General features: G+C 56.4%; 1 protein-coding gene across 1 annotated transcript; it reads left to right on the top strand.

The window, feature by feature from the left end:
• Positions 1-267: 267 nt before the first annotated feature.
• Positions 268-20,862, top strand: TMEM8B (transmembrane protein 8B). Its single transcript, XM_088653096.1, has 13 exons — positions 268-343; positions 6,297-6,486; positions 9,301-9,508; positions 10,579-10,712; positions 11,690-11,961; positions 12,256-12,608; positions 12,870-12,966; positions 13,153-13,276; positions 13,953-14,095; positions 14,315-14,493; positions 17,103-17,249; positions 18,912-19,028; positions 20,518-20,862. The coding sequence occupies exons 1-13, from the start codon at positions 268-270 to the stop codon at positions 20,860-20,862; spliced, it is 2,385 nt and encodes a 794-aa protein (XP_088509222.1).
• Positions 20,863-24,930: the final 4,068 nt, after the last annotated feature.

Below are 24,930 nucleotides of genomic sequence, written 5' to 3'. Positions count from 1 at the left end.
CTCCTCCTCTTCCAGCATCTGGCCGCTCTCTGGTCCGGAGGCGGCAGGCGCTGCAGAGCGGCGAGTGATGGGCAGCTCAGCCGACCAATGGCCCGTGGCCTCCCCAGGCAGCCTCGTGCGCTGGGCCAATGGGGGACGCGCGGAGGCTCCGGGCGGCAGCTGAGCCTGACGTCATGGCTGCTGCTGTTGCTGTTGCTGGAGCGCGGCAGCCCCAGCGTCCAGGCGGGCGGGGAGGCGGCGGCGGCTCGGCTCGGTTCCGGGCGCAGCATGGGCCGCGCGGCTCTCGGGCGGCTCCAGCTGCTGCTCCAGCTGCTCGCCTGGCTCAGCTTGGGACGCCCGGCCGGTGAGTGGGGGAGGGGAGAGCCCTGGGGGGAGGGAGGGAGGGAGGGCGCCCCCCCCAAAAAAACGTGCGCCCCCCCAAAAAAACGTGCGTGCAGCGGGGGAGTCTCGGGACCAGCCCTGCGCGTGCGCCTCCCCCGCGGGAACAGAAACGGGCGCGGCGGCCCGGGAGCTGTCCAAGCGCGTCGTGGTGCTGAAGGCGTTGCTTCGGCTGGCCTGGGCGCCGGTGCTGAAAGAGAGGCCGCTGCACGGAGCGCCGCATTCGGGGCTTTGGAGGCCCGGGGTGCTGTCCCCCGCCCTGGTGCTGAAAGCTTCCCTCGCCGGCAAGGGGGGGGGGGAGACCTGGAGCTGGAGCTGCCTTCCAGCTGGCTGGGGGAGGGGAGGCCGGCGGGGAGAGGGTCGCCACAGCCTTCCCGACTGGCCGAGGGAAGCACCGGCCCCATTTGCCCTCTACCCGGTAGTTCTCTGAGGACTTGCTCGCCACTTTCCGACCACTAAGGATGTCCGCCCCTCTCCTAACCCCCCCCCCCAAAAAAAGGGCTTTGAGATAATCGCGCAGGGAAGCCTCAGAGGTGTCCCTCCCTCCCTCTGAATTGTAAACTGGTTACCATCAGTTCGCGTTTTATACTGTAAATCGCCCTGTGCTCTTCGGATGAAGGGCGGTATAGAAATTGAATGAATTATAATGTTGTTTTCCAGAGTAAAACAAGTGGGCAGACGCGCGCGCACGTCAGGTCTCTGCCCTGAGGACCTTACAGTGAGGAACAGTGAGAGGAGCGATGCAAAGACCCTCCCATGGGTCGGGAAGAGGGGTGGGGGCAGCGGTTGAAGGATGTGCGGTGCGTTTGGGGGGGAGCCCCGATCTCCCCGGGGGCTTAAGCTTCCTTTTCGCCTGATGTGCGAGTCACACAGACCAGGTGGGCTTTGGAGAGAGATTTACAGGCAAGCGCCTTGTCCTCCTCCGAGCCGCCTCTCAGTACCATCGCTTCTCTCTCCCCCGCGCACAGAGTCCCCTTTGTCTATAGCCTCGGTGGCCCCTTCCTGTCCTCTCCGTCTAAATTCAATTACGGGAATAAATTATCCGTCATTACGTTGCTGGTTAAATAAACCACGAGGGCTCTCCCTCGTCGCTCTCATTGCCTCTTCCTCTCCTGGCTCCCAACTGGGGACCTGCCGCCTTCGCTGCTTTCGCTGGCCCATTTCCCACTCTCCCCGCCCGGCCTTACTCCCCTCCCTCACTAAATAGGAGGTCATGCGCGGGCGGGGGGGGGGACATTTGCCATTTTTAATGGACACCCTGCCTCCTGCCTGGGTCTCGCCCGCCGATCCTTCTCTGGAGCCGGCGGCGTCCGTGGCATGCCTGCCTTCATCATAACTCCGGGCGTAGATTTAGTGATACTGTCACTAACATCCCAGGACATTTAATTACCTGGTAATTGATGGCTTTCAGCAAGAATAATGAGATCATTTTCATGGAGAGGGAAATGGCTGGCGGAATATTATATGTGCTCCCTTGAACTTACAAAAAAGTATTTTATGGCGGAGGCTGACAGCACTTAGCTTGATTTACAGCCTGGGCCCTATGCGATGTGCGGGCTTTGTTCGGAGGGAACCACCGCGCTCCCCGGGAAGTGGGCATCCAACCACCACCACCCCCACCACCACCCACCTCCTCCTCCTCCTCCTCCTCCTCCTCCTCCTCCTCCTCCTCCTCCTCCTCCTCCTCCTCCTCCTCCTCCTCCTCCTCTGTTTACAGGCATGAGCTTCCCAACACGCCTCGCGAAGGACGTGCCTGGGCGCGGGGCTTCCGCTCCTTTGCTCCTTCAAAGCCCCCGGCTGGGCTGCCTCCTCCGCCCCCCGGGAGGCTCCGGAGTCTGGGCAGCTCCTGCTGGGATTTCCCATTAAGGCTGCTCGCCCGCAGGCTTTGAGGGGATCGCCCTCATTAAGGCATTTCCTCTTTGTCTTCTCTGGAGACTTGGAATGTGCACGTCGCCGCTCTCTCGCTCGCTCTCAGCTGGAAGGTGGAGTGGGCCTTTGCCCAGCAAACGCCAAGGGGGAAGAAAGGGATTGCCGGCATCGTGGCAGTGAGGTAGTTCAGAAGCCATCCTGTGATCTCCTTTCCCCAAATCTGGGTATCCTAAAGGCAGCAGAAAATCTCAGGAGAGGCCGCTAGATTCAGATGCAATGCCCTTGCAATGGGGCTCCAGGCTCGCTTGCTTGTTATATAAAATCACTGAGGTACATTGCGCTTCACAGAGAAGGGAGGGGGTGGCTAGGAAGCTGCCAAGGCAGGCTCTTGGTCTAGCCAGTTCACTGCTGTTGGCACTGCCTGGCAGTGTCTCTCTAGGGTTTGCCCAGCCCTGCCCGAGGAAGCTGCTGCTGGGAATTGAACTCAGAACTTTCTGCAGGCACACCCCTTGGCCACTGGACTAAGGCCACCATGCCCAGCCTCAAGCCCTCCTGCTGTCTTGGACCAAAACTTGCACAGTTCTTTCCTGTTGACTCTGCTGGCTGGGGCAGATAGAGGTTCAAAACTCATGGGGAGGATGAGGGTGGAGACAGGCGGCTTTGGGGTTCCCTCAGGGTTCCATCTGGAAACCAACGGGTGAGGTTGTTTTGGGTTTGCGGGTTCAGTGTTCAACATGCGGGTTCAACATGCGGGTTCAACATGCAGATGACACCAAGCTTCCTCTCCCCCTCCTTTCCATCTAAATTGAAGGAATTTGAACGAAGTTTTGAATCAGCACCTGATGTTGGGAATAGAGTTGAGGAGCGTGAGGCACCTCAGGTTCAGTCTCGACAAGGCAGCCAGGAGAAAAGGAAGGCCAAGGAAGGAGAGGCTCAGCCTGTCAAGGAGGGGGTTGCTTGCCGTTTGGGGGAACACCCAGGCTGAGCCCTGGGCCTGGATGTCCTGACTCCAGCAGTGGCCAGGAGTGCTTTTGCGTAGACATCAGATCTGGCCAGATGGAGACATTCCAGATGGAGACATTCCAGATGGAGACAGACATTCTTGCTTGGACTACTGCAATGCACTCCCCTCAAGAGCCATCCTGGAAGAATGTGCAGAAACCGGCTGGCTCAGAGCGAAGCAGCCACACTATTGGCCAGGCTGGTTATAAGCCACACATGGTGTGTTAAGACACTGTTGTGAAGGCCACAACCATTCCAAATGCACCCCTGGGCACGGAAAGGCAAGGAGCCTGTAGGCAGCTGCACTCTCATATGTTGGAGAGAGAGAGAGAATCAGCCTATGGAGGGCAGAGAAAAGAAAGTCATTTTTCTTGCAGCAGAGGGTTAAACTGTGGAACTCACTCCCCCAGGAGGCAGTGATGGCTACCAAGCTGGATGGCTTTAAAAGAGGATCACACAAATTCATGAAGTAGCCAGGATGGCTCTGCTCTCTTCTCCAGTCAGAGGCAGCCATACTTCTGAATCTCAGTTGCTGGGAGCTGCAAGAGGGCAGAGCTGCTCTTGGGCTCAGATCCTGCTTGCTGCTTTCCTACCGACATCTGGTTGGCCACTGTGAGAACAGGATGCTGGACTATCTGGGCCATTGGTCAGATCCAGCAGGCTCTTTACGGGCTACTTGGGGCTGCTAATGCATCACAGGCAAAGCTGCCAGTCTTGGCCTCCCCCTTCCTTGCTGCCCACTTGCAGAGAGAAGCAGAGCAGGTTCCCATCAGTCTTCTGTGGAACAAAGGAAGCGGCTCCCGAGGCATGCTGCTACTCTCTTCCCACACAGCAGCCATGGCAGGGGCTCCTCTCTTTGTCAGCTGCTGCTTGCTCTCACTTCTGAAGCTGGGGTGTGTTTTTTTCATCCTCTGCCGAGTAGGAGAGAAATCTCGCTGCTCTGCACAGGATGGCCTTGCGATTTCTTGCTTGTTCCTCCTCCTGCTGGAAATGAGTTCATCTGGGCTGCTCCTACACAGGGATGGAGCAGGGAGTGCCAGGCAATGCCTACCTGTCAGGCAAGAGGTGACCTGTGGAGGCTAAAGCGGGGGAGGGGGCTGTTTGTGGCTGGCTAGGGCAGAAGGTTGACGGAAGGCTCTCTGCTCTGAGGACTGCTGAAGGAAAGTCTCCTTACACTAAATGGTGTTTGATTCTTCTTTCAGTGTCAGAGGAGGCAAGTCAGAGTGGAGAGGTGCAGTTTTTGTGCCCTCCCTTGGGCCTGTTCCCTTGGTGGGGACCAACCTGGCCAACCCCTAGGAGGACCTCAAAGTCTCCTCTCTCTCTCTCAGCTGGAAGGAGATCTGTTAATCTGCCAAGGAAGAGGGAGCCACTTCTAGTGGGGCAGATTTGGGTGGGGAGTGAGGCGTTGGCACCTCATGCTCATGGCTGCATCTGACACAGGTACACAAGGGGCGTGGTGGGAGGGAGGGGCAGCAGCTGGGAAGAACAAGGTTTGTGTATTAATCCTCTCCTGGGTTGGGTGTGAGAGAGATTCTCTTTTCTAGCTTTGATCTGCCATTTGGGGTTGACCTAGACAGGGGGGTATGGCAGGGGGTGGATCAATGGGCCTAATTCCTGGCAGAGCTGGAAAAGCCAATGCTAATGAGCGATGTCTGGAGAGGGGCTGGCCACATGGACAGGGCATAGCAACATAAAGGGGGAGAATTGTTGGGATTGATTTGGAAAGTATAATAGGATATAAAATATGATTCATTAATTATCCTTCTGCTTACTCACTTGAGCAAGATTAGAGTCTGGTTTAACAGGGTTAAAAATATACCACCCTTTCCAGCATTAACACAGAAACGTGGGACAAAGCTATGTCACTTTCTACAATTATCCCTCTGAACAAAATAACAACACAGAAGTCTGTAATGTAAGGATATAAAAATATTGCTGAATCACATAAAGTTGCAGTTGTGAATCAAGCGGAAAATGGCAGTGAAATAAGTCAGGCAAAACAGATTTCTAGATGATGACAAAATATATGGTTTAGATCAGAGACACGGGTGGCGCTGTGAGTTAAACCACTGAGCCTAGGGCTTGCCAATCAGAAGGTCAGCGGTTCGAATCCCCGCAACAGGGTGAGCTCCTGTTGCTCAGGTCCCAGCTCCCGCCAACCTAGTAGTTCAAAAGCACATCAAAGTGCAAGTAGATAAGGAGGTACCACTACAGCGGGAAGGTAAACGCCGTTTCCGTGCGCTGCTCTGGTTCGCCAGAAGTGGCTTAGTCATGCTGGCCACATGACCTGGAAGCTGTACGCCGGCTCCCTCGGCCAATAATGCGAGATGAGCGCTGCAACCCCAGAGTCGTCCGCGACTGGACCTAATGGTCAGGGGTCCCTTTACCTTATGGTTTAGATCAAAGATGGTGTCTGTGTCCAGGCCCTGTATCCTCTCCCTATGGCTGTATGAGGAGCAAGAAAGAAGCTGTTCCCCAGGTGGGAGAAAGTGATCTTCCTGTTGTTCCCCTTCCCACCTGGGCAAACAGAGCAAGTGACCTCACAGAGTGCCTGGGACTAGGCAGGAAACTCCATGGTCTTAATCCAGGGGTCCCCAAACTAAGGCCTGGGGGCTGGATGAAGCCCAATCACCTTCTAAATCCTGCCCGCGGACGGTTCGGGAATCAGCATGTTTTTATATTAGTAGAATGTGTCCTTTTATTTAATATGCATCTCTGGGTTATTTGTGGGGCCTGCCTGGTGTTTTTTACATGAGTAGAACGTGTCCTTTTATTTAAAATGCATCTCTGGGTTATTTGTGGGGCATAAGAATTTGTTCATATTTCCCCCCGAAATATAGTCCGGCCCCCCACAAGCTTTGAGGGACAGTGGACCGGCCCCCTGCTGAAAAAGTTTGCTGACCCCTGTCTTAATCCTTCCCTTACCTAGCAAACATGGGATTTTGTCTTTTGAGTGCTCTGTGCAGACTGGTGAAGGAGGGGGGGGAGGAAGGGCTACTCTGAGGAGGGGTCCAGCGTTGCCACTTCTCTCCTCTCCTCTCTCTCAGGAGGCCTCTTCGTCACCGATTATTTCACCCGGACCCCCCGCAAGCTGAACCCCTTCCGCTCCTTCACCAGCACCGAGCTCTTCCATTTCCGCATCCCAGAAGACACGGTCGTGGCCGTCTGGAACCTCATCACCTTCAAAGAGCAGGGGGGCACCTTTGGGGACCAGTGCCCAGACCGAAGCATCACTGTGTGAGTCAGGGGAACCGGGGGGGGGGGGGAGGATGCCTCAGCCTCTTGGCCGCACAGACTCCTGCCACTCCTGTGCCCACAGCTTCCCCAGAGTGGGCACAGTGCTGGGTTTGGGACCGGGTCTTCATTTTGCATCCTCCTGTGGTGTCCATGTTGCAATGAGATTGGAGAGGGTTCGTGAGCCTGCAATCTGCTAGCCAAGCCTGCCCTGCAACGCCATCCCTCCTGAGGTCAACTAGACGATGGCCAAGTGCTTCTTGATATACCTAGCATCTCTTGGGGAATGCTCAGAATGGGGCAGACCCTCCCCCTCAGGGCCGTCTCAAGCATGTCGGGTGCCCTGGCACCGTGGTGTGGAGATCGCTCCGGCGCCCCCGCCCCGCTCCATTTCTTGTCGTGGCTGGTGGGCTGCCACGCGGCACCCCCCTGCCCACCCCGCGCCACCCAGCCTACCCCTAGAGCCGGCCCTGCTCCCCCTCCTAGCAAGGGAACCTTGTACTCCAGGAATCTGTGTAGTCCAAATTGCTGTTCATTTCATTTTATTGAAACATAAAATCAAAGCAGCCTTTCACCTTGGGTCTCAAAGCTGTCTACAATACAGTATTGAAGAGATGCACACCACACTTTAAAATGGCAAAGGCATGTCAAACGCGGCTGATGACACCTGGTGGGGGCATCTGCCTGGGGAAGGCTGCCTTCATCTCTGATGGTGGAGGTGCCTGGAGAAATGCCTCTGATGAGGCTCTTATGCACAAACAGGGACAGAATCCCCCAGGACAAGCCATGGACTGAAAGGTGATTGAGCCTGGAGAAGGATCAGAAGCCAAGGGTCTGTTGAGGCACATTCATTCAAGCTGCCCCAGGGAGGATTCCGGGCTCATGGAAGTCCAACTTCCAAGAGACTGCAATCTACTCACAGAAATAAATAAAAACTGGCAGTCAAAGTTGTTGTCTTTAGAGAGGAAAGCCCCAGTTGTTGTTGTTGTTGTTGTTGTTTTTTGGGGGGGTTCTGGTCAAAGTTGTTGAGGGGGTTTAAGTTGTTGAGCTTTTTGGGGGGAAATAAAGGGGAGATGGGTAAAGTCACTCAACAAAATATCGGGAAGGGAACAGTCAGTCTCACAGCAAAAACTCCATTTTCCATTCTAGCAATCATGCACAAATGGAGGAGGGGGCGAGGGGGTGGGGCCCGGTGCTCTTTTGCAACTGAAATATACATAAACCTCCAGGGGATCAACCAGTCGATCCCGATCGACCTGTTGGACATCCCTGGTATTATGCATTGCAGTGATCTAATCTGGATATTACCAGGGCATGGATAGCTATGGCAAGGAGATCTCTGTTGAGGAGAAGTCCCAGCTGGCTCACTATGACTATGTCTATCCAGCAGGAGGCAGGAGGAAGGACCTGGGCACCACCTGGGCACCACCCCAAAGGCCTGAAGCACCCTTGTGCCTCTTGGGTGGGCATGGCTTCCCCCAAAGGGCCGCAGCTCCCTCCAGGGCACACAGGGGACTCTCCGGCCAGGCTCAGAGGGTGGAAGAGGCTTTGGCCAAGTGGACCATCTGTTGCATGGAACGTTTCCTGAGATTTCCAGATAGGGAACCGTCTTCTGCCTGAGTCATCTTTCTGCTTCTTCCGTACCAAGCTGCACACAGAGAGACGTGAGCACAAACACACAAACGCACACACAAACACACAGTCAGACCACGATGCTGAGGATCAATATTAATAACCCAGCATTGAAATGAAATTTCGAAAGAAGAAGTGGAAGGAAGAAGCTATGGTTGCTTCTCCAAGGCAACCGGATCGCTCCTCTCCCCCTCCCGTCGCCATCTGCTTCCCCTCAGGAGAAAATGGGGAAAGAGGAGGAAAAATCACTTCCTGCCAAGTCCCCAGCAAGCCTGGGGGAGAAGAAAGCAGCACCCCTCTCTGGCGGCAGGAGGGTCCCACTCCTTCCACCTGCAGGGGGAAGCCAAGCCAGGCCAGGTCAGGGGAGATTGATGCATGGCAATGGGGCAGGGGGAGGGAATCACAGGGTGGCCCACCTGTCAGGCAAACCTGCAGCAGAGGTTCTGGAGTCCCGTCCCGTCCCCCTCTCCCAATGTTGAAGGGGATGGGACAGAGAGATGAGTGAGCTTCAACAACATTTCCCAAACTCTTCCAGGGAATGTGAACTGCGTTGCCCCACCATTGGCCTTAGCCAATAGGCAGCTGCCCCCAATACACCCAAACATCCTCTTTGCCCCCAGCAGCCCTGATGGCCTGAAGCTTGGCTGGAGGTGTTGATGGGATGGCAAGCAAGCAAGAAGGAAAGAAGGGACTGCCCTTGCCTCAGACAAGATTGGCCAGAGGGAGGGCTGTCAAGGTGGCCATGGCAGGCTTGGAGACTCTGTCCTGCCCCCCCCCTCAAAAAAGAGAGGCCGGACAGGAATCTGCTCAGGCTACACTGGGAACTCAAAAGAGAGGTTTAGGAACGCCAAGGTTGCAGGTTTGATTCCCCCGTATGGGACACCTGCATATTCCTGCCTTGCTGGGGGATGGACTAGATGATCCTCAGGGTCCCGTCCCACTCTACAATTCTACGAGTCTATGACTCAATCACCCCTCATTTGAGCTGTGAATGTGTTGCTGTTCCTGTTTTGTAGCTTGCTGGCCTGGGCACAGGATGGAATAAATAAAGACCCACCCCATATTTTCTCTATTTCCCCCCTCCCTCTGAATTCCCCTGAATTCTCCGCGCGCCCCCCCTCACACACCCTTCCCTCTAGAGCTGCCCTGGCTCCACTGCTCACCTTCCCCCTCTTTCCTTGGCAGGTACTTCCGCTCTGGGGCGCCCCCTGTCATCAACCCCCTGCGCACCCACTTCCCCCGGGACACAGCCGTGCCAGGCTCCTTTGCCCTCACTCTCACCTGGACCCTGCCCAACCGGACGACGGGCGTCTTCAACATCACCAGCCCCCTGCCTGGGGACTGGTTCCTGGCTGCCCACCTGCCCAAAGAGCAGGGAAAGATCTCCGTCAAGGTGAGGAGGCGGCCGAGTCGCTCAGTCGGCCAGCCCAGCTGGCAGGGGGAAGCTCGTGGCCTGGGCTGGGCTGGGCTGGGCTTGGTGATGGGGAAGGGTCACGGAATTTCCTAACCTAGGTGGTTGCCTCACCTTGCCTCTCAGGTGGGCCGGCCCTAGGTGAGGATGACTCCTTCATTATTATTATTATTTAAATAGTTTTTATTAAGGCTTTCCCTTCAGTTAAGAGAGTCTCTTGACTAGGGCTGGGGAAGACCTGAAGCAGTGAGATGTGGCAAGCAGTCAAGGGGAAAAGCTCCGGGCTGTGAGGACAGGGGGCCTCGTAGAATCAGGGAGTTGGAAGGGACACCGAGGGTCATCTAGCTCAACCCCCACAACTAAAGAATCCATGACAGACGACCTCAGCTTGAAAACCTCCAAGGAAGGAGCATCCATGAACTCCCAGCCAGTGCAAGCCAGCTCATTGCGTCTCAACTCTGGGGAATGAATTCCAGTAGCCCAGCCCCCTCTTTGGCCGCTCCTTGCCTTCAGCCCCAGCTCTAAGCCAGTCCCCCCCCCCCAAGCAAGCACCCAACATCTGGGGCAGGGGGTGTTAGAATACTTCCACCCACCCACTTATTGTATATTTATATTTTATTGTATTTTTATATTTTGCTGGAAGCAGCCCAGAGTGGCTGGGGAAACCCAGTCAGATGGACAGGGTATAAATAAAAATAACAGCAATAATAAATATTAATTACTACTACTACTACTACTACTACTACTACTTGCCCAGGAGGTGTGGAAGTTGGAAGAGGCACAAAGGGTCATCTAGTCCAGCCCCAGGAATCACAGCTGATCACCAAGGAGCAGGCTGGGGTGGGGGTGGGGAATGCGGTGCTGCTGTGATTGGGCAGCCTATAGCTTGCTGGGGGTGGGGTGCCTGACTGGCAGCTTGGTGTCATCCTGGCAACTGTGTGGTGGGGGGGGGGATCCTCCTGAAAGTTCTGGTGGTGAATCTGGGCCACTCGCCCGACTGAGGGTGCTGGGGGTCCCCCTTCTAACCGTGTCTTCCCCCCCCCCGCCAACAGGGCCTCGCTGAGGACTGCCAGTACCTCTTCCAGCCCCAGCTCATCGTCCAGCGCCTGGTGGGGATTGGGGTGCTGTACCCCGGCTATGTGACGGAGCACGTCCTCTCCCCCCACAACCGCTCCCTGCTGTACAAGTGAGTGCGCGAAGGAGACAGCCCCCCCCCCTCCTAGATGCCCTGCCTCTGCTTGTAGGGAGGAGGAGGAGGAGGGACAATGCTCCCCATGCGAAGAGTGACTTGATTTGCATAATTCATCATTCGAAAGGGGCACCTATGGGAAGAATAAGCTCCTTTGCATAATGAATAATGCCAGAGGGACACCTATGGGAAGAGTGACTTAATTTGCACAATGAATAATGCTAGAGGGGCATATGCACAAAGAGTGACCTCATTTGCATAATTAATCATGCTGTGGGACACCTACAGGAAGACTGGCCTGATTTTCATAATCAATTAATGCAGGTCCCCGCCTTCTTTGGCCCAAGCCCTGGGTGGCTTCCTTCCTGCTGGGTTCACCCTTGCCTATCCTTGGAAGTCCACATGGCAAACAGAAAGGGGTGATGCAGGGTCTCCCCCCCCCCCAGGAATCCTGCCCCCCCAATGCTCAACACTTTGCAGTCTCAAGGGCTGGAAGTGCATCCCTAAAGAAAAGCTGAGGGTCTCCTTAGTTGCCCCCTAGTTCTTCCCCCAACTCCACTTTTCCTTGCCCAGCAGGAGAGGGCCAGTGCCAGACAAATTCTAGCCACTACCCACTTCTAGCCAGACTGGCCCATGACTCTTCCTTCCTCCCTGGGAGTGGGCCAGCACCCCCCCCCCCACCGAAGGCTGGCATAACCAGCCCATGGCGCACAGACAGCAGTCTGTTCTTCGCCCCTCTGCATCTGTCACCTGAGGCAGCCGCTTCACATGGCCTCATGGCAGGGCTGGCCCCCTGCAGGCAGCCTGGGGTGAGCTCCTCCTGGCTCAGAGCCACCACCTCCTCCCCCCCCCCCCAGGAATGAGTCCTGGGGCTCAAAGACGCTTTGCTTTTCTCTGAAGGGAGAGCCAGGGCTGACGGGCAGGGGGGGGAGCAACCAACCAACCAACCCATCTCCTCCTCATGCCTTCTCCAGGGTCTTCATCCCGAGCTACACATCCCGGGTGCTGGTGCAGCTGAGGAACTGCCGCGGCGCCAACCAGAGCGGGGAGGGCTGCCCGCTGTGGCTCAAAGTGCGTGGCAAGGCGCCCCCCCTGCACAACTCCACCGCTGTGGATTGCCGGGGGCGCCCCACCTGCCGCCTGGCCCTGGACCTCCCCTTCTGGCAGAACTGGTACTACGTCCTGGTGGAGAAGTACCTGGGGGTGGCCACCAACGTCAACTTCCAGCTGGTGGTGCAGCTGAAGGGTGAGCGAGGGGCTGGGCTGGGAAGAGAGAAACTGGGGCACGAGGAGCAGAGCGGGGGGGGGGGGTCTACAAAGGCCTCCTGGGAATCTGCAGGCAAACAAGGCAAGGGAGAGAGAGAGGTTCCTTCCATCCTCAGCTAAGGAAGCGTCAGGGGGTGGGCGAGGAGGAGGACTGGCCAGGCCAGGCCAGGGGGTGCAAAGAACATTTACTCAGAATATAGCAGCTGAGGGGGGCCTGCTGAGCACCTGTCCCCTGACCTGCCCCTCTTTTGCTCCTTTCCCCCCCCTCCCCCAGACTGCTCCCGGACTGGCCTGGTTCGCGCCCTCTTCCAGCTCCCCAGCTCCAGCCTGAACATGCCCCACTCCTTTGGCTCCATGGGGGGGCTGCCCCTGGCAGAGGTCCTGCCCCCCTCTGTGCTCAACAGCACCCAGCGCCCGGCGCCCAGCCCGGGGCCAGCGGCCAGCGAGAGCTGCCGGCCCATCCGCCCCACCCTGCGCAACGAGCTGGACACCTTCTCCGTCCACTTCTACATCTTCTTCGGCCCCAATGTCTCGGTGCCCCCCGACCGACCGGCCATCTTCGCCATCAACCTCCTGCCCATCCTGGACAGCGGAGGAGCCCTCAACCTGGAGCTCAGGCTGAACGTGGTACGTCTCCAAGCGGGGGGGGGGGGGCGAGGGGAGAGGACCTCAGAGTGGGCAGAAGGCAAGGGAAGCGCTGGCCAGGAAGCAGAAAAATCTGTGAGTGGTTCATGGAGACCCTCAGCAGTCCCCAAGTGGTCCAGGGGTGAGTGCAGGTGGGTTTGGGACACCCCCCCCCTGCCCCCATGGCAGAATGCTTGAGGCAATGAGCTCAACGGCACATTTGACAACTCAGTAAGATCAGAGGCTGCTGTCTCTTTTCCACAGTCCTCTCTGCGAGGGGAGAACGCCACTGTTTTCGCCTGCCTGAATCACGAAGTCCCTTTGGCGTCCGAAGAGAACTCCTCGGTCACCTGTGAGACAGGTAAGGTTCAGGCCAGGTTAGCCTCCCCCCCCCCCCCGTGGCTTGCCAGGGCTGCCCTCCCTGCAGAGTGAAGGGGAGAAGCCCCTGCCAGGAGGGGAATGTGGGTGGGTGGGTAGGTGGGTGGCCAGCGGGTGAGGTTCAGGGCCATCCTTTGGGCTCACCTGCTGCTTTCCTCTCCCTTGGCAGAGCTGCTGGCAGGGTACCTCCTGTCCATCAACGCCACAGCCCCCCTGACCCGCTTGCGGATCCCGTACCCCCAGACTGGGAGCTGGTACCTGAGTCTGCGCTTGCTCTGTGCCGCCGACCGCGGGTGAGGCTGCCAGCAGGAGAGACCAGGGGTTGGCTGGAACGGGGGGAGGGGTCCTTCCAGGGACTGTGCTGTGACACACATGGGGTGGGCTTAGTGCTCCCAAACAGCCCTTGAAGCCACTTCTGCCCCCACCCCAGTGGGATCCGGGTGTGCGCTTGCTATCATCACAAGCAGAGTTGCCCCACTGGGCTTGGGGTCGACACCTGCAAGACAAATAAGACCTGACCCTTGCCAGGGGGTGGAGGGGGCTGGAGGAAGGGGGAAGGTTGCTCCAACTCTTTTGCGCGCCCCCCATTCTTCTGCAAAGGCTTTCTTCCATTTGCTTGTTTGTGTCTTGCATTTATAGCCGATCTTTCTTCTCCAAGGGCCTCAAAGGGCATATGAAATTGTAGAGTTGGAAGGGGCCCAGAGGGGTCATCAAGCCAACCCCCTGCAAAGTGCCCCTCCCACTCCTCATTTAACCCTCACACAACAACCTGGTGTGAGGTAGGTTAGGCGGAGAGGCAGCGCCTGGCTCCAAAGGCATCCAGTGGGGATTTGAACCCAGTGTTCACCCAGGTCCTAACCCGTGAGCACTCTAACCCCTACACCACACTGCATTCCTCCGTTCCCACAGGCAGTGACCCCAGATCCCTTGCCCCATCCTCAGCTTCCTTCCTTCCTTCTCCCCTGCCAGCCTGGAGCCCTGTGGCAACGTGACGGCCGAGGTCTACCTGCGCACCTTCCTGTCCCCCTGCATTAACGACTGCGGTTCCTATGGCCAGTGCAAGCTCCTGCGCACCAACAACTACCTGTATGCGGCCTGCGAGTGCAAAGCTGGTGAGTTGCTCTGGGAGTCTGGGTTGCAGAGCGGGGAGCCTGGACCACCCACCTGCAATCCCAGGGAGGGCGAGCGATGCCACCTGCTCTGCCCGGTCACCAGCACCCAGGAGGAGGAGGAGGGCCCACAGCTCAGTGGGAGGTCCCAGGCTCAATCCCTAATGGCAGCATCTCTTGTTCTGGGTCCCCCCTGTGACTCCTCCTCCTCCTCTTTCTCAGGCTGGAGCGGCTGGGGCTGCACCGACAACACAGCCGCCTTCTCCTACGGCTTCCAGCTCCTCTCCACCCTCCTGCTCTGCCTCAGCAACCTCATGTTTGTGCCTCCGGTGGTGATTGCTGTCCGGAGCAACTACATCCTGGAGGCTGCTGTCTACATCTTCACCATGTTCTTCTCCACGGTGAGTGGCAGGAGGCAGGAGGCAGGAGGGGTGGGCTGTCCAGGCCCAAGAGGTCTTGCCAGGAGCCTCAACAGTGGCATGCAGGGAAATTGTTCGGAGGTGAACAGTTAGGCCCAGAGGCGACAGCTTGTGAAGGCAATTGAGGGGGGGGGACATAAATGAGAGGATCGCACCTCACGCCCTAAAGCCGAGCAGAACCTTCCTGGGTTTTGGGAAGGAGGCGCTAGACTTTAATACAGTACTCAAATTTACTGGGAACATTTAGGGGACCAGCCTAGTCTCCCAGTCAACTGGAACGTGTCCAGAAGAGGGCAACCAAAATGGTCAAAGGCCTGGAAACAATGCCTTATGACTTGAGGAAGGGCTTAGGGAGCTGGGTATGTTTAGCCTGGAGAAGAGAAGGTTAAGGGGTGATATGATAGTCATGTTCAAATATATAAAAGGATGTCATATGGAGGAGGGAGAAAGGTTGTTTTCTGCTGCTCCAGAGAAGCGGACATGGAGCAATGGATTCAGACTTCAAGAAAGAAGATTCCACCTAAACATTAGGAAGAACTTCCTGACAGTAAAAGCTGTTCGGCAGTGGAATTTGGTGCCAAGGAGTGTGGTGGAGTCTCCTTCTTTGGAGGTCTTTAAGCAGAAGCTTGACAGACATCTGTCAGGAATGCTTTGATGGTGTTTCCTGCTTGGCAGGGGGTTGGACTGGATGGCCCTTGTGGTCTCTTCCAACTCTATGATTCTATGATTGCATGATACTGAGCCACAATGTGTTAAAGAGCAATTAAACTTGGGGTACCCCTGCAAAAGGGGTTTCCCAGCTTCGCCAGGGTTTAGCCCTGTGGGTCCAGAAATCAGTCAGGTTCAAAAAGAAGTCTGCAGCCAAGTTAAAACGAAGCAAAACCGCAGCAGTTCCACTCGGGGCAAAGCACAGCTCAGCTCCTGTGCACCCTGTTAAGGAAACAGTCTGGGTGCAGGTTTGTGCCACCGCTCAGCTCCTTGGGGTGCCACCCCCCACGGGTCTCTCCTGGTCAGCAAAAGAACGAATCTCCAGCCAAGGAAAGAAGCAAACAGCAGTCAATAGACCTGATCTTTATTTGTTGCAGAAAGGTTCACACACACAGGGAGTAAGAACCCTGAACACAGGGTTGCGTGAACTTTTAAGACCTCTGCCCATTTCCCTTAATTTCTGCCCTCCCTTCCCCACAGGTGGGCGGGGTTTGTGGCACAACACGGCTTACCTGGGCGGGTGCCTCCCACCTGCTCAGGTCGGCCTTTGACCTGCCAAAGAAAAGAGCCTGAGCCTTTGGGCCAGCCCTCACTTGGATTTTTCCTTCCAGGAAAGGAATACATTCTCCAACAGCTTCATTGATACATCACCAATGTGTCACAGAGTAGGAGTGTTTGGCATGTAGAAACATGAGCCCGTCACCCACCCCTGTCAATCACCCCAGTTCCCAACACCTTTTAACTACCCTCTTCCCCAAAGAACAATAAAAGTGTTTACACATCCCCCTGGCTGCAAGGCTTTCCTGCGCTTCTGCTTTGAAAGTATCAGGATTCAATCCACCATCCCAATGGGCTTCTCTCTGGGGTAAGTGCTGCCCTTGATTGCCTCCTGCCTCCTATTGTGTGGCTAAGTTCACACCTTGTGGAGGGGAAGGAGGATGTGGCCTTATGCTTAAGTGATTATCAGAGCCGGCTCTAGGTAGAGTCCTGGTGGTGTGGGGCGCCAGGGTGCTGTGCTGGCAGGCAGGGTGCTGCGCGGCAAAGCCGCGCGGAAGCCATGCTGCGAGGGTGGGGGCGCCGGAGCAATCTCCGCGCCAGGGCGCCCGGCCTGCTCGAGACTGCCCTGGTGATTATGGATCCCCCTCTTCCAGAGGAGTCATTAGCCCTTGCTTGGAACCAAGGAAATGGGTCAAGCCCTTGAATTTTGGCAATTATTTGATTCTATATTGGACTGTCAATAGTATGATTCATGGTATCTGCTTATTGCTACAATTTTATGGACTGATTTTCTGTGGTGTATGTCTGGTGCCTGTGTCAACGGTCATTGTCCTGGCCTTAGTTAGAAGCTGTGGTGGGGACTTGGGTTTTCTGGGGAGTGCCCCCCCCCATTCCTGGTTTTAACTACCTTCACGGCTCCATAGCCCTCTCGCTTGAGCGGGGCAAGTTCCCAGTGGAATGCCAGGGCCTGCTGCTTCTGCTGCTCAGGCAGTGCAGGAGGGTTGTGCCTCCCTGGGCCGGCAGCCTTGGCATTGCCAACCTCACCAACAGCTAGTTCTGCCCTGTCCCTGGGACGCCTTTCAGCTCTTCCGCCTCATTTTCAAAGCAACGAGAGAAGAGGACTCCTGCGTTCTCGGTGGGCCTTGCTTTGTGTTCAGCCGCTTTCCAGCCCCTTTCCTCGCTCTCCCATGGGGAGCTGGCATTTCCCTTGCGCTTCCCACACTGCCCCCCCCCTGGGCCGCCTCTGCTCCTCCTGCTCAGTCAGCGCCAGCTCAGACCCCGCCAGGGAGAACAGCAAAGACGCCAGGCGGCACCTGAAAGTCCCGCGGAGCTTTTGCATGCCAAGAGTCATCTTCCGGTGGCCCTTCCCTCTTCCGCCCCTCCAGTTCTACCACGCCTGTGACCAGCCGGGCATCGTGGTCTTCTGCATCATGGACTACGACGTGCTGCAGTTCTGCGACTTCCTGGGGTCCCTCATGTCTGTCTGGGTCACCGTCATTGCCATGGCCCGCCTCCAGCTGGTCATTAAGCAGGTGAGGTGACCGAAGGGGTGGGGAGTCACTGGCTGTGATTCCGGCATCGTGGGGGGCTGGACTAGATGACGCTTGGGGGTCCCTTCAACTCTACAAGTCTATGATCTGCAGCAGGTTTGGCAAGAAGAGCTTCCTTGCGAGGCCAGTGCCATGAGGGAGGCCCACAGAGAGTCGCAGGTCTTTGTGGCAGGAGCAGTGGGAGCACTTATGTGGCTGGTGGGGGTGGAGCTTCCTTGGAAGAAGGGGCGGAGCCTCACCAGGAGAGGAGAGGAGGCAGCCAGGGTCTTGGTAGGGGAGAGCCAGGTGCGCTGAGTTGTGCCTAACATTGGGGGGGGGGTTCGCACACTCATGACATCACATGTGCAAGGCCCCCGCCCCCAGTCTTGCCGGTCCAGCCAGGCCAACTCAGGCCACCATCCCGCCCCCCCCCCCCCACCAGTTGGCAATGGACGCTTTGCCCCACGCATCCCCGGCGGAGATCCTCAGTGTGGAGGGAGGCACTTGGAGGGCTCCCGGGCACTCAGCTGGCAGCAGCAGGGCATAGCAGCCCCATCAATATGGGGGGGATTCAGTGTAGGGTCCCTGGGGAGAGCTTCTGCAAAGCCTGGGCAAAGTTGGTGCAGGAGAGATGGGCTTTACACATGCACAGAAATTAAGTCGCTTCGCAAGCAGAATTGCAATCAGGCAACTACAGTGGTCCCTTGGTTCTCAAACTTAATCCATTCCGGAAGTCCGTTCCAAAACCGAAGCACTCTTTCCCATAGAAAGTAATGGAAAATGGATTTACTGTATCTGTTCCAGAATTAAAACAATCCCCCAAACAGCAATTGAACATGAATTTTACTGTCTAATGAGACCATTGATCCATAAAATAAAAGCAATAAACAATGTACTGCAGTCACACAATCAATCAATCAGCAGCTGAACTGGGTTCCACACAGTCACACACACACACACACACACACACAAAGAGCCACAAAACCATTGATCCATAATATGAAAGCGATAATCAATGTACTGTGCTATAAAATAAATAAGACAGTATCGTAGATGATTTTTTAAAAAAAATTCCCTTACCTGCACTGATGATAGTCATTGTTTGGATGGGGGACTTTTATCCATTTCCGCAGTCACGCAATCCGTCAATCAGTAGCTGAACTGGGTTCCGCACAGTCACAAAATCAATTTAACTGAAAAAGCCTCAAAAACAAAAATGCAAAATAAATACTGTACCAAAAACAAAAGTGCCAAACTTAATATGTTCCAGAATCCCATTTGACTTCCAAAATGTTTGAAAACCAAGGTGCAGCTTCCGATTGGCGCAAGTACCCCGGAATCAATAGCTGACAGCCGCATTGGACGTCCTGCTTCCAAAAAACGTTAGAAAACCGGAACACTTACTTCCGGGTTTTTGGTGTTTGAGAACCAAGGTGTTTGAGTACCAAGGTACCACTGTAATCGGACAGGGCAAAAAGCAGCTTCTCAGGCACAGAGGAAGAATCCAGCTCAGGACATTCCTCCCCACATCTTTGGAAGAACTCTTGGCTCCTCCCCCCCCAATGGTTTTAACCCTTTCACTGCCTGTGCATCTTCAGCATCCACACCAAAGCATTCATCCGTCCCCACTCACACAGCCCCCCCCCCACTTTCTCCCCTGGGCAGGTGCTGTACCTCCTGGGCGCCATGCTGCTCTCCATGGCTTTGCAACTGGATCGACATGGGCTCTGGAACCTCCTGGGCCCCAGCCTCTTTGCCTTAGGGATCATGGCGGTCGCCTGGGTGAGTAGGGACACGGCTTGCTCGCCCTCTTGCCAGAAGGGTTGGGGGCAGGCAGGGCAACTTGGCAAAGGCTTCTGGCGTCAGAGAGGTGCTGAGCAGCTGGCCTACATATCTGGGGTTATGGCCCCTGAAATCCTGTCCGCCTCTGGTTTGTTTCCATGAATAGAGAACTTATTTGTATGCAACCTAGAGAACATGTGACTTACAAATGTCATCAATCAGTCAATGCAGATCCAAGTGGGGTGGAAGCAGATCAACAGCTTCTCAAAAGATCGGGGCTTCTCTTCTCACCTATTTCATCCTGAAATAGGACCCAATGAGCACAGGGGACCCACTGAGCAAACATGCAGAGTCTGTGATGAAATGGCTAAGGCTGCCATCTTTGGGAGGGTTAGGGTTAGGGTCAAAGGGTTACGGGCCCCTTTGACCCTTGGCGGGGGCATTGCACAAAGGGAGGAACTGCTAATGCCCCATTAAGGACTGTTGTGCAAAGGTCAGAATAGCAACTTGGCGTTACCCCAGAGGGTGGCCCAAAGTCACAGCCTTCAAAAGCTCATCTGTTCTGGGCCTGATCAGTGCCTGGGAACTGCAGGTGCCTTGCCTTGGGTTGAATGAGGAAGGCAGAATGCGGCCTTATGCCAAGGAGGTCAATGGTCCACCCAGCTCTGTAATGTTTATACCACTCTGGACAAGAAGCTGCATCACACCAAGCCAGACTGTTCTCCTAGCTAGCTCACGATGCTCTGCTCTGGCCGGCAGCATCTCTCCAAGAACGGAGGAAGCATAGTCTTCCCCATCCCAGCCTGCAGGGACTGAACCTGGGATTTATCGCATGCAGAGCACTGAAGTCAATAAAAGAAGTTTACTCACATCAGTTCACAGTTGGATTCCTGAAGGCAGACTTTGTTACAAATACGTACATGTGGATCTACCCCCTAAGGGGGAATAATCCCAGTGCTTCTGCTAGCTGAGAGATAGCAGCACAGTCCTAGCTAGAAGCTGGTCAAACAAAGAAGGAAGTCCAAAAGGAATAAGGGTGCTGCGTGACTCATCCTTTTGTTACCGGGACAGGTGAGGTCATGCCCAACTTCTATCACATGCAAAAGGAAGGATGCTCCAGCCAGGAGGAACAGGAAGTTTCAACTGGCTGGACCAAATATTCCTTCGCGTGTCTTCTCTAGCATTTCAAGGAATGTTGGACTTGACTGCCTCTCACGGATCACATCCCACATCATGAACCACTGGAGCCCTTTCCCACCACGGGAGGCACAAATTCAAGGAAGGAAATGGAGGTTTTCAGGCCGGGGTCTTGTGGCCGTCTGCTCTGATTCCTGCATTGCAAGGGGGTTGGGCTGGATGACCCCCGGGGTCCCCTTCCAACGCTATGATTCTAGGGTCGCAACGTGGAGGGTGTGAGGGAGCCCTGCCTCTCCCCAGACCACCTGGACTTGGGTGGCCTGGTCCTGACGCCCCTCTCCTTCCTCCGCAGACGGCCCGTAGCATCCGCCGGAGACACTGCTACCCTCCCACCTGGCAGCGCTGGACCTTCTACCTGCTGCCCGGAGCGCTGATCGCGGCCTCGGCGGTGCTGCTCTACGCCTTTGTGGAGACGGAGGAGAACTACTTCTACATCCACAGCATCTGGCACATGCTCATCGCCGGCAGCGTGGGCTTCCTGCTGCCCCCCCAGGCCAAACCCGACTCCCCCGGCCTGGCCGGCCCCCTCCCTCGCCGGAAAGGCTGCGGCTACCAGCTCTGCATCAACGAGCAGGAGGAGCTGGGCCTGGTGGACCCCGGGGCGGGGGCCTCCGTCACCAGTGTCTGCACCAGCTGATGGGGGCCGCTCTGCCTGGAGAGGGGGGCAGGCAGGGGCTGCGGGCAGGCGGGGAAGCGTCCCTCTCCCAGGGCCCCACGGCCAGAGACACGCCCACCTGCCGGGACGCTTGCGCCCAGACCCACCTGACAAGTAACATTCCAAGGTTCCTCCATGCGATGCCCACCTGGCTGCCTGCAGGGCCATGGCAGGAAAGGAGGAGGAGGAGGAGTTGCGGCTGCAGAGCCACTACGATCCATGACAAAGAGCTGAGTTGCCCCCTTGTTGGCTCCAGGGCTGCTGTAAAGACCACCTGCTATGCCAGTGGTGCCAATGGACCTAGAATCCTGGACAGGAGCAGGGCAAGAGAATGGGGGTGGCAGCTGTGCGCTGAGCTCCCCAGCACCAGGACTCCAGGGGGCAAAGCAACAGGAGTGGGGCAAGGTTTGCGGAAGCTGCCTCTGGGGCTTCTGAACGCTCCAGGGCCTGTGGGTGGGGGCCCAACACTGTCCTTTGGGCACTGATTGTCCCACAATAAGGAGAGAGCAGCCATTGTTGTGTCTGGGGGTGGCCCAAGGGGTGCTTGCCGAACAGAGCTGGCCCACTCAGGAGGCAGGGGAAGCAGCCTCCTCGGGTGGCAGAAGGGCCAGAGGCGGCCCCCCTGCCCACGCTGCTGCTTCCACCACTGCCAGAACACCCCTGGGGGGGGGGGGGAAGCAGACAAGCAGCAAGGCTTTGCAGAAGGCCCTCCTCCTCTCAACATGGTTGGGTGGGCAGGGCAGGGCAGGGCATGGGGAGCAGAGGGCGGCACATTCCCCTGCCGCCTCAGGTGGCAAAACAGGACAGCCTCCCCCTGCTTCCAGGTGCCCTTCTCCCCTCATCCTTGGCTGGAGGGCACCACACTTGCTGCCCCTGAGAGCCAGCCTGGCATAGGGCCACCGCTTGCTTAGAGGGTGTTTCTTGTGTCTTTCCCCCAGCTGACTCGGTTTGCCCTCTTCACCTTCTCACGGCTGGGCAGTGCCTGTGTGCCTGGAAATGCGCCAGTCAGAGCTGGCTCAGTTGGAGGGCCAGGGTGCTACCGTCCAGCTTGCTCAAGGCCCTTGTCCACCTGCTGCCCAGCCACGCCTCCCTGGGCTCACCAGGTGGAACAGGGTCTTGCCTCCTCTCCACCTCAGCCTGGCGGCCTTCAGAAAGACCCAGACTGTGCCCAGAGGAGCCTTCAGGGGGGAGTTCATTCTTGGTTTTAGCATGAGAAAGGAGAGAGGGAGGAAAGCCTGGCAGGGGGGGGGGAGAGGAAGAGGAGTAGCCGCAGGGGATCCTTGGAAACAGACCCCCCCAGGGTTGCCCACACAGCATCCACCTCTGGGGGTCTTGTAGGCTTGTGGGGGGGTAGATCTAGGTAGTCATAGGAGTGTGACTCAAACAGGAGTGTGTGTGTGTGTGCCCCCCCCCCGCTTGCCTTCTGCTGGCCACTCTTCTTTGCCAAGCATGTCACAAAGGCTTCCACCTTCCTTCTCCAAGGTGCCTTTGGCTACACAGTGAGCTACTTACATGCAACACTCTCACCCACACATCCTGCCTACCGTATATGCCTTGGAAAGTGCCCATCTGGTGGGAGTGCAGGAGACAACCCCCCCTCCCCCCCGGTGTCCCTCTAGGCATTGATGGGCTCTGATTTCCAACAGCCAGCAAGGCCAGCAGTCAGGGGTAAAGCCAGGGAGCTGAAGGGCTGGAGATGTTCCCTGCCTGCCCCTGTGCTGAAAGGCCCCAAGCGCCCCCCCCCAGTCACAGGAAGTCTGCCTCCAAGATCCTGGGGGGCAAAGGAGAGAGGAGGGCAGCCACCCTTCCATGCCTTTCCAGGTTGGCCTTCCCCACCTCTGGGCATTGCTGCAGATGGATGCTAGGTGGACCATTCAGGCCAGCTCCACCCAGCCGGCCTCCTCCTTTAGGAGCAATGCCAGGGGAGCTATAGGGTCCAACAACCTCCAGGCAAAAAGGACAGCAGCTGCTTGGAGAGGGTAAAAGCAGCAGGGGGTTGGATGGGTTGAGATGAGTGGAGAGGATTTTTTTTTTCGCAATTATACTTCCTCTTGCAAATATCCATTTCAGCAGGGTTAAAAATCCCCATCCTTCTCTCTAGTCGCTATAAGGACAAAGGTTGCATAACTTTCAAGAACAATTCTGATCTCTAAGGATTCGTAGGTCGACTTGGATTATTTTCTCCCATTATGTTTCCCACTAAGAAAGACATCGCTCTCAGATTGTCTAGTAAACAAGAAAAATGCAAGGTTTACTCGCATCAAAAGTCTTGCCAGGGCCCAACAGGTACAGTGGTAAAAATCAGGCAGGCAATAATCCTGAAATGTTACAGATATCCAGTTGAAAATGGAGATTTTCTCTCTGGAGGAGGGCAAAGAAACATCTTCCCCCATTGCAATTTGGGCTGCAGATTCTCCCCCACGGGTGTGGAGAGTAGCAGCTGCCTGCAAGTGGGGATAGAGGCCCCTGAGGGCCACTCTGCGCCCCAGGTTATCTCTAGTTCTAGCAAAGAGGCTAGTGGCACCTGCCAAGGAGGAGGCAAGAAGCAAGAGAGAGAAAATAGGTTGAATGCAGAAAGACTGAAGCTGCCTTCTACTGAGTCAGGCCTCTGGTGCATCAGGCTCAGTCTTGCCTGCTCTGACTGGCAGCAACAGCTCTCCAAGATTTCACACAAGGGGAGAGTTGTAGCCTCTCCTGTAGATGTTTGGAATGGAACCTGGGACACTCTGAGTGCAAGGCACACCCTCTACTCACCGAGTCACGACCCTTCCCCCAAGCAAGCCTGGTTGTGCCAGGCATGGAGGGCAGAGAGGCAGCTGCCCCAAGCGCTGGGTGCAAAAGGGCTCATAGCCCAGAGGCTGTTCTGACCTCCCTGAGAGGCAGTGAAGCAGGCAGTTGTTCTCCTGGTCAGGATGCTGGACTGGGCAAGCCAAAGAGGCAGCTGGGGGAGGCTGCCACCCCCTCGCCCCCTTCCCTTGGCAGCCCCACTGAGGGGGGGGGGTCATGTCAGAGCTCAGCGCAGAGCCCACACCCACACTACTTCCCAAGCACGGAGCGGGTGTTTATTTTTTATTTTAGAGCTAGATTTGTATTCCACCCAATCCCCAAATAAACCACTAGAACAAAACAGCCAATGAAATGCAAAAACGTGGTCTGTTGGGGTAAAATGTCTCCACAGCAGCAGAAAGGCAGGCGTTAAAATCATCAAGCCTCTTTCCTTGGGGGCACAGCAGGTGGTACTGGACCTGCCCTTTGCCCACTGGTTGGCACAGGAGACTCTCTGGTCCTCCTCGGCATGGGTGGGGGAGAGGGGCAGCATGGGAGCAGGCAAAGAGAGCCCCTTCGTCTGCTGATCAGGGCTGCTCCAGCCCCCCAGCAAGTTGGCATCTCACGCAAGGCAGCAGCAGCAGCCCCCTGCCCCCCACCCACTGTGTGGGTTGCCCTTCCAGGGGGGAGGGGGCTAGGGTAACGTCCCTTGGAGCTGCTGCCTCTTCCCCACCTGCAAACTGGAAGGAGGAGCCCCTTCCTTCAGAATGGCTCCCTTGGCACAACAAGGGCTTCTTCTGGTACAGGAAGATCATGCTGGAGCGAAGCATGAGGTGGTCCCTTTGTCAAGGGGGGGGGGAGTGCGATGAAGGCTGGCATCCTGCACAGAGGGCAAGGGAACCACAGACAGAGGGGACCAGCAAGCAGATCAGCCCCCCCCCTCCTTCCCATAAAAAGTAAATGCAATCCCTCTGTCCTTTCAGCCATATCAATTCACGTGGTGGGGGTTATTTGGCGCCTGTCTGGGCTAGAAGGGAAATTGATTGAGGGAAGGGGCAAAGGCAGGAATGCAGGTCAGGGCTTGATCCTGACATGCTGGGCCAGCCTCTTCCAACCTGGTGCCTTCCAGATGTTTTCAACTACAATACCCATCAGCCCCTACGAGCACAGCTGACCCCTGGGGTCCAAAATGTCGGGGGAAGGGGAGTAGGACTCGCCCTTTAAATAAGACTAGGAAGGAAGGCAGAGCTTCTTAACATCTGCTGGAGAATTCTCCACCGATTA

This window comes from Zootoca vivipara, chromosome 10 (assembly GCF_965207765.1).
Source record: "Zootoca vivipara chromosome 10, rZooViv2.hap1.1, whole genome shotgun sequence".
Lineage (NCBI taxonomy): Eukaryota > Metazoa > Chordata > Lepidosauria > Squamata > Lacertidae > Zootoca > Zootoca vivipara.
This window is presented reverse-complemented; position numbering and strand designations above follow the sequence as displayed.